This window comes from Rana temporaria, chromosome 5 (genome assembly GCF_905171775.1).
Source record: "Rana temporaria chromosome 5, aRanTem1.1, whole genome shotgun sequence".
In the NCBI taxonomy this organism is placed as follows: domain Eukaryota; kingdom Metazoa; phylum Chordata; class Amphibia; order Anura; family Ranidae; genus Rana; species Rana temporaria.
This window is the reverse complement of record NC_053493.1, coordinates 303291204-303303947: the sequence shown is the minus strand read 5'-3', so window position 1 is coordinate 303303947 and position 12744 is coordinate 303291204. Positions and strand designations below refer to the sequence as shown.

Sequence of the window (12744 nt, the reverse complement as noted above, 5' to 3'; positions counted from 1 at the left end):
GCTGGCACTTAGCATACCATTACATTGAGGAGATAAACTGCAATTTCTAATACACAAACAGGTGATGTTATAAAAGGAAGTTTTAGTCAGAAAATGAAGTCCTGCTAGATCACTTCAGACTGGCCCCTTTTGCGGGTTTAGCTACGGTATGTACAAAAGGTTTGTACACCTACACCGTAGTGCAGGATCGGAGCAGCCTCCTTGGACTTTTTAGTCAGAAATGGTCATAAAGATAATTTTATAGTAAAAGGCAATATAATGCCACTTTTATTAATACAGAACATAAAAACTTGTTTATCTATAGACATAGCCAACAACGGGCATGACATCCTGGGACCCCCATGCCAAATATAATACCATATACAGAATTCTTTAATAATTATTCTATATCCTTGGCCATTTTCTTTCCCATTATATTTTATATTTTTTCCCGGTTTGCTTTTTCCTATGTATATCATTTTTGTTTAAATCGATCACTGTTTTTTGTTCTTGTATGTTTTTCTTATGTGGTTTTTGAATCATTAATTGCCCACTATGACTGTCGTGGCCCGCGTATCCGCGAGATAGCGAGGTGCGTGTCCCCTGTGGAGTCTTCTGCTTACAATACTGGGCGGGTAGGGTCCACCCGCTTGTGGCCGGTGGATGGCACTGGGGGGTTTACACTTCCTGTTATCCACACAGCCTTTTTGCAGGGAGGAGCTCCTACACACCCCCGCAGCATCATATGATGCTGCTGGGGAATTCTTTGCGCTGGTGATGCTCTGAGGCCTTGTACACACGGCCGAGAAACTCGACGGGCAAAACACATCGTGAAGCCGCCGAGGATCTCGGCGAGCCAAATTTTCCCATTCCCGTCGGGGAAAAAGAAGACATGCTTTATTTTTGGCCCGACGAGATCCTCGTTGAAAAGTGTACACACGACCGGTTTCCTCTGCAAAAAAAAAACCCAGCAAACTTCTTGCTGGTTTTTGCCGAGAAACTCAGCCGTGTGTATGAGGCCTGAGGTGTGACGTTTTCCTGCTCAATGGGCAGGACTGCGCTGTGCGCCCTTGCGTCAGAGAGCCATCTTGTTCCTGTCCTGAGCCGCCCTGATTGGTGGCGTCTTTGATGTCAGGGTTCCAGCACCTCCTCCCCATGGCTTATTGGCTCTCCCTGAGGAATACTCCCTAGATAAGCAGACACACTTGACAGGCATGTCTCTGATTGAGCATTGCTACCATGGTGTGGTTATCTGCATTGGTGTGTTGAAAGGTAATGTACTCTATGGTGGGGTGATGAGATGCCCGAATCCCCCATCTTATTTCTATGCAACATTCATCCTGTCTGCTGATGTTTACGTTTAGGAAGTATAGTATGTGTTAATACGCTCTTACAATTGCTTTTTTTGCTTTCGATATTGATACTTTTTTGGCTGGTGTAGCCTGCAAGGCGTTTCTTGGGAATGTTTACAAGAACAAAAAACAGTGATCGATTAAACAAAAATGATATACATAGTAAAAAGCAAAAATGATATACATAGTAAAAAGCAAACAGGGAAACGAAGAAAAAATATAAAACTTTTGTATGTTTAGGATGTTGGCAGCCCAAACACAAATATATCCAATTTCCTCTTTCCTCTTCAGGTTTAGCTATGTAAAACATAAAAAATACCGTAAGTGTCTATACTGTTTAAAATACAGTAATACACTGGGGTTGATTTACTAAAGAGAAAAGGCTTCCATCATCCAATCATGTGCAAGCAAAAATTTGTTTTTTTTATTTTCCTTGCATGGGATTGGGTATTCTTTGCAAAGTGAATCCTTACCTTATTTACTAAGCACTGGACCAACTGCACTTGCAGAGGGCAACTGCATATTTGCCTTTAGAAAATCAACCTCACTGTCACATCCTGCTCTGCACATGCTCAGTTGCTCTCTATTTTTAGGCACTGTCGAGTTTGTCCTTTACAGTCAAGGAAGCTGCTTCTGTTTGATCTGCATGCCATGGTGCTGCACATGTGATCAGTTATAACACCAGCCATTTAATGGTTTGACAGTTTGGTTGAGGACACAAGCAAATGTGACATTTAGCAATCCCAGCATTCCAGGAATGTTACTTCTGCTCAGGGGCTCTGGGCTTCAGCAAAATGGCAGCCTCTAGCAAGTAGAAACTGGAGCAATGCCGGAGGAAATTTACAGCACACACTAATTTTGGTAGCATAATTATTAATGTGGAATGTATGGGCCAAATCCTCAAAAGAGATACGACGGAGTAATTGCTGTTACTCCGTCGTATCCCTGGTCCTAACTATGGAACTGATCCACAGAATCAGTTTCCCATAGTTAGGACGAAGATCCGACATGTGTAATTGAATTACACTGTCGGATCTTAGGATGCAGTACCGCATCCGCCGCTGGGGGCATTTTGCGTCGAAATGCCGCCTCGGGTATGCAAATTAGGACTTACGGAGATCCACGAAGCTTTTCAGCTTTGTTTTTTCTCCGTAAGTTATATTTTGCAAACGCAAAATTAGGGCTGCTTTTACAAGGTGTAAACTGTTTACACCTTGTAAAAACAGACCTTTCTTGCTCGCGACGCGATTTTTTTTAAATTTCAATTTTTTTTTTTTGGCGCCGTATCTTTTTTTTTACCCGACGCAACTTTATTGTCTCGTCGCAATCCACAAAGCCCGACGTAACGTAATTTCGCGCTATGCACGTCGGGAAAATGACGTCACGAGCATGCGCAGTACGGCCGGCGCGGGAGCGCGCCTCATTTAAATGGTAATCGCCCCCTGGAGAAGAGGAACGCCTTGCGCCGGCGGAATTTAAGTTACACTGCTGCAAATTCCCAGGTAAGTGCTTTGTGGATCGGGCACTAACTTGGGAAATTTGCGGCGGTGTAACTTAAATGGAAAAAGTTAAGTTACGCCGCCTGGCTGAGGATTTGGCCTTATGATCCTTGCTAAAAAACATTTTTTGTCAAGTTTTTATGGGTAAAGTTCCACTTTAATGAACATCAGATCTAGGGGAAGAAGATGGCCTAGCGAGAAGGTCGGACTTTGTGCCTCCCCTCCCTCCGTAGCAGTCGGACAATATAGCTAGGAAGGAAAAAGCTGCTTCATAATGATCACTTGTCTCAGTTCTGAACAATTTCTCAACACAAATGGCTTTGCATTAAGAGAATCGCCTAAATTATCTAGAAGGCTTTCTTTTTTTATGGAACGTCCCCTTATCGTATAATAAAATATATGGTGAAAATATATCAGTTGGCTGCAGTTGACCAAAAGACAAACACAACAGTCTACACAAACCATAAAACAAGAAGTAATTTAATGTTTACAGATACTGCATGACAAGTCCAAAAAGTGAAGTAGAACTTTGTATATTTCACCCACTGCTTGCTGGGACTACCAGGAGGAAGTAACCCCTGATCACATCATTGGTAGTGTACCAGAAGCCAGGTTGGGGAACAAAGTAAACAGAAGAAGGCCACTTGCTGCCGCCATGTGGACCTTGCGTTTGTCCTCACTTCATGAATCCAAGCAGTAAGAAACACTAGGGCTATTTTATCTGTTTACGTTCCGTGCTTCCCTTTCCACATACTGGTTACTTACTGTAAACACTATACCAACTACCGAAGCAGTGCAATATAGCTACTCACGTAGCTAAAGGGGCCTTCATGTCCTTACTTTCACTTGCATAAATCAGTGAAGACAGCCCCTGCAGACGATCTCCTGGAAAACCCAGCAAGTTGATGATTTTGAGCAGGTTTGGGGGCACCATGGATATGCAAAGGTGAAAAAGTCCATAGCCAAAGCTCACAGCACCTTTCAGTCTGTTCAGAGACTCCTCCGTGACCCCCTCAGTAGCAATGTGATTATCATTAGCGGCGTCAGAGGGCGAGGATTCCTGAGACAGCTTCTTCTGACACATTTCCTGAAGGGAGTTAATGTCCATATAGCATTTGTTGTAAATTTTCCATGCTTTGCGCAGGATCCAACCACCTTTAATGTACGCTGCAATGAAGCAAAAGAACAATGGAAAGAACATCAGCATAGACATAATGGCTAATTATTCCTATAGACAACAACAATCGGAAGAAGTGAAAACTGGAGAAGTTGCTTATACAGCGAATTAGGCCGCGTACACACGGTCGGACAAAACCGATGAGAATGGACCGAGGTTCAGTTTCATCGGTCCAAACCGACCGTGTGTATAGCCCATCGGTCTATTGTCCTTCGGTCCAAAATTTTAAAACATTTTTTAAAATCGACCCGATGGACTGCTGCCCGATCGGTCCAAACCGATGATTAGTACAGAAAGCATTGGTTCAAAACCCGCGCATGCTCAGAATCAAGTCGACGCATGCTTGGAAGCCTTGAACTTCGTTTTATTCAGCACGTCATGTGTTTGACGTCACCGCGTTCTGACCCTATCGGTTTTTGGAATGATGGTGTGTACGCACATCAGACCATCAGGCCACTTCAGCGATGGAAATGGCCCATCGGACCATTCTCATCGGTTTGGAACGACGTGTGTACGCGGCCTTAGAGTGCAGATTTCTAGCATAGAGAGCATTTGCCTTACTGGCTACCATGTGCAACTCCACAGTTTTTCTTTATGCCATTTTTCAAATTGGTCAATACCATTGCTTTTATACAATGACAGTTAAAATGCGTTCCAACGTTAAATATAAAGTTGAACTACAACTATTTTTTATTTATTTTTTGGATAGAGTAGGATCAGAACAGTCGGCTTTAAAATGTTATCTGTGTCCCCACAAATGAGATATCTATTCTCTTCCTGTTTCTGGACAGAAGGAGAAAGTAAGTTCACTTGTGAGGGGGCCCAGACAGCAATACAACCTTAACAGAAACTCTCTGCGGCAAAAAAGGGTTTTTATTGCTGCTGACAGGTGGAGAGATTTTCCTTGACTTCCATTTATGACACCCTTTAAATAAACATGACATTTCCCAAATAAGGACACATTTAACAATAAGGGCTCATTCCCATATGTGTATTTTCTGCACGGAACAGGGTTTCTTGCTGGCAGAGCTAGCAGAAGATCCTGTGTAAAAATCACATCTTAAAGCGGAGTTCCCCCCAAAAATGCTACTTCCGCTTTAAGTGACGGTGACCCCCTGACGTGCCACATTTGCCATATCATTTGTCGGGGGGGGCGGATACCCTCTTTTTAGAGGTATCCAGCTCCCACTTACTCCTGGGGCTCTGCGGCGCCAGAAGGTAGATCACCTCTCTCCCCCCCCCCCCCCGCCAATCACGGCTCAAAGCCACAGCCTGGTGCCCACAGTAGTGATGCCAGCGCCGAAGAGAGGAGGGGGAGAGGAGCGATGCTTCGTTTGCCCGCATTGCTGGACCATGGGACAAGTGGGTGTCCGATTATTAAAAGTCAGCAGCTACAAATTTTGGAGCTGCTGACTTTAAATGGGTGGAACTTCCCTTGAAAACAGTGAAACACAATGGTGCTTTTGACTTCTCTTTCAGTTTTAATGGAGTGGAGGAGATCAAGATGCCGCTTTCTGGACAACTGGAACATTGTGCTTAATGGGGGGATCAGTCTACAATCAGTCTGGTGAAAGGAGTAGCTATTTATTCCCAACAAAAGGTAGATCTCCAACTTTCCAGGATTGTCTATGTCAACAGTTGATCGTTGCTGTGCTGCGTAGTTTACAATTAATGAAGTTCATCTTTAAGGAAATAAAATGGATCTATAATTGAGAACGCATTCGATGGACACACATGGGGAAGTGACATTTGCTGGATAGTTGGACAATCTAATCGCTGTATCCTATTGATGCCATTCACATTGGACATCTAACCAGCTTACATGCTTTTTTTTAATCTCCTGTGACAAGAGATCAATACCAGCTGGTAAGAGGCAGCATATCATTAAGGTGGAGGGGTTTCCCTATCATCACATTCGGGGTTACTGTTATTTTCCTCATCACTTGGAGATTGAAGTTTCAATTATTTCTTTGGACTACATGGGATGTATTCACCTATGATATTTCACTCTTACGGACTTTTTATTGGTTTATCATGTTCATTTTGATTTTTACATTCTTCGTTTAAATTATCGAGAGTGTCCGATTATTTATTTTTATGTTTTATATACGTTCACTTTTGGTATTCACCTGTTTGGCACAGCTACATATTTGTCATGTATATATGTATTTAACCCTATCAGTGCAGCTTGTTTTTTTTATTTTTATTGTGCTTAAAGGAGCTGCATTTTACCATTTGAAGGAGCAGAGGAGAAAGAGGTGTTGGAAGAAAGAGGAGTCCATTTAAAGGGGATAAAAGTAAATCAAGACCTTACATCATTTGGGGGTCATAATTTATATAAGGTGTGCGCACACTGCTTTTCGTGGTATTCACAAGAGGAGTGAAGTGCACGAGATTATCACATATGAATACGGAGGATTACGGAAGACACAAATAAGGAGTGTGATTTAAATGACGTGACTTGAGGCAATGTATTTTTCTATGGACCTCAAGTCACATCAAAGTCGCACATAAGTAGTGTAGGGACAGTCGCACAGATATGAACGGTATTATTGGAAATCAAGTTGTACGACTTGTCATGCGACTTTGCAGTCCCAAGTCGTAGTTGACATATTTAAACACAAGTGAGAAGTGTTGTATGGGCAGCTGCTATTATTAAGTTTTTTAATGTGTATAGCAGCGCAGAGGTTTTCTTTGGTTTAATTGTCCTATAATGCTGTAATAGAGGGATTTTCACACTACGGCCCCCCAGCTGTTGCGGAGCTACACATCACATGAGGCATTGTAAAACTGACATTCACAGACATGACTAGGCATGATGGGAATTGTAGTTCCTGAACAACTAGAGGGCCATAATTTGAAGACCCCTGCTATAATAGATGCGTGAAAAACTATACATATCTAAACACGGCATTTTAGACTTCTGTATGAATGAGCCCTAAAGCCTTGGCTGAAGTTTTAATAGAATGTCAGTCCACGTGTATTTCAGCAAAAGGAAAACTGCAGGTTCTCCGATTCCTTAGATATTTTAGCAATTAGATGTCTGCACCAGAGATCCACCTTACCTGCTGCCAATTATGAAGAGTCTTATGCCTTGTACACACGACTGTTTTTCCCGACGGGAAAGCTGTCATGTTTTCTTTTGGTTGAGAAAACCGGCCAAAAAATTAGAACTTGTTTTTCCCGCAGTTTTCCTATGGGGAAACACTGCTCTGGAGCATACACACGGCTTGTTTTCCTGACCAAAGCTCTCATGATGTCAGGAAAACCGACAGTGTGTACACGGGGGAAAACTGTTCTCGGTTTATCCCGTCGGGTTTGCCGGCGGTCTTTTGACCGCCGAGAAACCTGATCGTGTGTACAAGACACTGTTTTTGTAAGATTTTTTTAACATATTTTAATATTTTTGAAGAATGCAGCTTAAGGATTGACACTCCTGCAGGAGAAGTGAGACTTCATGGAAGGTAAGGGCAAAGAGGAGAGTACCACCCTGGAAGTCGTGCAATTAGAGTTCCTATAAAGGCAGAGTGCGACTCTACCATAGCTGATATTTTACTTTCTCATGGACTAGACCTCTGCAACCACTTTTTTACTTCTAGACCCTTCTTCTGAAAGAACTGAAACAAAGCTGTCCCTTCCTAGTTAGGTTTTTACTTTTTTTAATCCAAAATTGTATTAGTATTGTGTTGGAAAAGTTTTTTTATGTCTATTGTGTGACTATTTATAGGAATGTAAAATGGATTCCGATTTCTGAAATGGCTTCTAAAGTCACGTTGCTTCTAACTTGTATTTTTCTATTGTTTCAAATTACTTCCTAAAAATCAAGCTTTGCTACGAATTGTAAAAAGACACTGGGCCGGATTCAGAAAGAAGATACGATGGCGTATCTCCTGATACACCGTCGTATCTCTGAGTCGGGCCGTCGTATCTATGCGCCTGATTCATAGAATCAGGTTACGCATAGATATGCCTAAGATCCGACAGGTGTAAGTGACTTACACCGTGGGATCTTAGGCTGCAATCTGATGCTGGCCGCTAGGTGGCGCTTCCATTTGTTTACGCGTCAAATATGCAAATGAGGAGTTACGCCGATTCAGAAACGAACGACCGCCCGGCGCTTTTTTTTTACGTTGTTTGCGTTCGGCTTTTTCCGGCGGAAAGTTACCCCTGCTATAGGAGGGGTAAGTGCGGCGTATCCTATGTTAAGTATGGCCGTCGTTCCCGCGCCGAGTTTTGATTTTTTTACATCGTTTGCGTAAGTTGTTCGCGAATACGGCCGGATGTAATTTACGTTAACGTCGAAACCAATGACGTCCTTGCGACGCCATTTGGAGCAATGCACGCTGGGAAAATTTGAGGACGGCGCATGCACTGTTCGATCGGCGCGGGGACGCGGCTGATTTAAATTTTCTACGCCACCTAGCCACGGAATTTGAATTCCCCCGGGGGAATTACGATACGCCGCCGCAACTTTAGAGGCAAGTGCTTTCTGAATAAAGCACTTGCCTCAAAAACTTGTGGCGGCGTATCGTAAATCAGATAGGTTAGCGGATCTTTAGATCCGCTAACCTATCTGAATCTAGCCCAGTGTGATTGGCAATAAAGCTGTTTTGCGTCATGAGCCACCAGTGAACTTATACTTGCCAATAGCATTCTTCCTGTTGACTCTATAAAAAAGTCACACACCTCGTGTCTGTATGTGACTTCTGCTTTCTTATCAGCATGAAGGTCTCATCCATCTGTACCGGTACATTTGAAATAAATTACCTTACTTCTAGAACACTTGAAGTTTGACTGATCACAGGGGAAGTATTATCCTAATGCCGCGTACACACGATCGGTTCGTCTGATGAAAACGGTCTGATGGACTGTTTTCATCAGACAAATCGATCGTGTGTGGGCCCCATCAGTTTTTCTCCCCATCGGTGAAAAAAACGTAGAACCTGTTTTAAAATTATCTGATGGTTAAAAAACCGATAGAAAAAAACGATCGTCTGTGGGGAAATCCATCGGTTAAAAATCAACGCATGCTCAGAATCAAGTCGACGCATGCTCGGAAGCATTGAACTTCATTTTTCTCAGCACGTCGTGTTTTACATCACCGCGTTCTGACACGATCGTTTTTTTTACTGATGGTGTGTAGGCAAGACTGATGAAAGTCAGCTTCATCGGATATCTGATGAAACAATCCATCAGACCGTTTTCATCGGATGAACCGATCGTGTGTACAGGGCATCACATATTGAAATGGGCTTAATGTAACAACATCAGTGCAGACAAAGACCTGCACCTATGTTGTACATATTCAGTCCACTTCTCGGTTATTTGCAAATTTTCAATGCTATATACCGATTACTTATACAAAGCGGAGCAGTTTACCTACTAAATCTGCTTCCAAAAGGTCTACCCCCAAGAGCAGATGGAATATACTTTGTCTCAGCAAGCAAATAAAGAGGGCTAGATAACATCCAGTGCACATACAAGCAGTACTGTATAGTACATGGGCCAGACAAATCAGAAGAATGACCGTTTATGTTATATGCTGTGTAGATTTAAACCCCAGCCGTTTTTTTTTCTTTATTTCCTGATGAATATTTATATTAAACTGCAATGCAAATAGCTTCTAAACAGCTTGATGCTGGCATCATAGTGCTCTAAAGTGCATTGCTTATAATTAATTCATTAAACCTCAGGCGCTGTCTTTTGTAAAAGACGTTACGACTGCAGCAGCTCCATTGTATTTGCGTATATGAGTGGTGAACTGTTAACCTCCTTTTAGATGCGGAAAGAGCAGCCGTACCAAAAAAAAATGGCTTCCCTTATATTATTAAAAATTAAAAACAAGTGGGAATTCTCAATTTTCTAAGGCGGTACATAATTTGGTTGTCAAAGCGCCAACGTCACACCATATATTTTATCATGGCAACACCGTCTCTAGGCAAGCTTTGATCAACTTATATAAGGGAAAATTTATTATCAATACTTACCGTAATTTTCCTTTCCTGATGGACTCCATGGCAGCCTACGTGTGGGTTAATCCCGCCTCCTCTCCAATGCTATAGGACCCCATACCCATAAAAGTCAGCTCACCTATCAGTACTGTGTTCCGTAACTAGCCGACTCTTGGACCCCTTATTAACCTTTAGGGTGGGAACTCCGTCTGCCATGGAGTCCATCAGGAAAGGAAAATTACGGTAAGTATTGATAATAAATTTTCCCTTTTCCTGACTGACTCCATGGCAGCCTACGTGTGGGAAATAACTAGCCAAACCACACGGGTGGGTATGATGAACAGAAAAAAATTCAATTTGACCCGTCAACCAACAGGATTTACAAATACAAAATCACAGAAGATAGCGAAGCAGGCTCACTACAAAAGTGACATAAGGTCTTAATGGAGGCCATAGGGCAGTTTCACAGATAACATCTGGAGCAATGTGCTGGACTGCTGCCCATTAAACCACCATACTCCTGTTGGAAAGTGCCTTCACTGGCTCCGGAGGAGCCAAGCCCTCGACTCTACAAGCTTGTTGGATGGACTGAACGATTCAAGCCGCAATCATTCTTGACAGAGGCTCAGCCTCCCTAAATACCTAATTCATGCCCATTTCCTTAGATCTCATGAGAATGAAAAAACAGACTTAAAGCGCACCCAAACCGGACAGGGGTGCAGAACTGACCCTCGAGGAAAAAATAATCCAGCCTGAGAGGATGAGGCACCTGATCCCAAAAGCTGAGCTAGCTCAGGAGGGAAAATAAAATCAAAGCTTGTGCGGCCAATAAGGAGCTACTACCATCACTTAGATCGCTTCCGCATGAGGTCTTTTTAGGAACGTGAGGATGAATGCGAGTGGTCAGAAGGCTTATGCCCTCTTGGAACCCAATTGATTTGTCAGGACATCCATACCGGAGGCCTTAACTGTACGGCCCTGAGTGAAATCCCTCTTAAGCTTGAAGTTGCCAGTGAAGAGAATAGATCCACTTCGGAATTGACTTCCCAGGAACAGGATCCACTTGAATGTCTGCACATGAATAGACCACTTGTTGGTGTTTAACCGAATACGCGTCAGGAAGTCCGCTTGGACAATCTGGGCTCCGGGGATGCAAGCCGCTGAAATGCTGGACAGGTTCTTCTGGTCCCAAGACAGAATGGGCTTGACCTCCCCCCGAGTGCTCCCTCACACTATTCATATAGGAGATCGCCGTGGTGTCAACCATTCTTAATGAAACTGACTCCCCCTTATGGAGACGGGAGAAGGACTGAAGGGCACCCTAAGCTGCCTGAGGCTCCAGAATGATCTAGCCCGGGATGAGAAGAAGCATAGCCAATTTGTCTTGGAGCAGGATACATTCTGCAGAGGGCTCTCAAACCGGAACTGCTGGCATAAGTCGTGACCATGACCCATGAGATGGGGCAATTACGCCGGTTTAGAACTGAAGCCACCAGAAGAGGTTGCCCCTCATCCTCGATACGTGAAATAGGTTGACTGTTGCCCCTTGGTTTCTGTTGCTGTCGACAACCTAGCTGGAAAGAAGGGCGTACTTCTGCAGGGACCACTTGACCATAGGGATAGTGGAGCCCATTGGGCCGATAATCTTTGATACCATGAGGTCTTCAGCCATGAAGAGAAATTAAATTCTCCTCTGGAAAAAAACGAGATGTTCCCCACTGGGAGTGGGATGGTGCCTTCCACTATAGAAAAAACAAAGCTGGGCTCCAAAGTACAGCGGGTGCTGGACTAGTTCTAAGTGGCTCTTTCACTGATCTAGGAGCCATCCACAGCTGGCCAAGGTGGAGACTACCTTCTCCCTGTGAACCAGCAGCTACCCTTTGTCTTGGGACAGCAACAGGAGGTTGAAGTAGTGAAAGGACGTACGTTCTGATGAGAGTCACTATGGCCAGAGGAATTCTAGAGAAGATTTGGGTGGGGTTGACAGCCCAAAAGGAAGGAAGATGAAATGTAGATGTTATCGTCCAACTTGCAACCGGAGGTATTTGAGAAACTCCTTCGCCACCAGAACATGGAGGTAAGTATTTTAAGTCGATTAAGAATAGCCAGACGGAGTCTACATTTGACCCTTCATACTACATATACTTGTTTAGGTAAGCTAAGACTGTCACTGGTCGCCATAAACCTTTTCTCTTGTGCTACGAGAGAGGGGGGGGGGTATACCCCCTGGGAATTTCCGTCCCTTGGGACATGTACCGCTGCTCCCTGCGACTTCAACGATTTAAGTCCACACAGATGTGCCAGAAGTTCCAGCCAGGCCTTTAAGGGTGAGCTTCTCCCGAGCGTTCAGAACCTTCCATACTAGAAACTCTTCCGATCAAACAGACGCCTAACCTTGGGGAAGACGTAAGTATAAGGCCCACTAGCCGTGACCGAGGCTTGAGTATGGAGACATATGTTCTCTGTCCAGGTTTCCAAAGCCTTAGCCATAGCTGTTAGCGCCAGGTCAGGTCAACAGCCATCCCATAGATTTTCTTGGGTCTTGGCTTATTCTTCTCTCCAGCCCGTCCTGAAGGACGCAGGATCTTCTAAAATAATGGTAACCCATTTAGCCAACCGTATTAATGCTGCAACTATGGGGGGAGTGTTCCCAGAGACTTCACTTCTTCTGTCATGAAGGGGTATACTCTGGAATTTTTTTTTTTTTTTTTGATGAAGCAGTTTTCATGTCCACCATAGTCCACTCCGATGATATCCTTTAACTCCGTAAGAATCTTAAAGAACCT

General features: G+C 43.6%; 1 protein-coding gene across 1 annotated transcript in view; it reads right to left on the bottom strand.

Moving 5' to 3' along the window:
- The window catches only part of TTC39C (tetratricopeptide repeat domain 39C), a 154975-nt gene that overhangs the window by 24860 nt on the left and 117371 nt on the right, over nt 1–12744 (bottom strand). The window contains exon 5 of the mRNA XM_040354078.1: nt 3643–3997. Within this exon, the coding sequence (XP_040210012.1) occupies nt 3643–3997 (355 nt within the window). The remainder of the gene's footprint in view (nt 1–3642; nt 3998–12744) is intronic.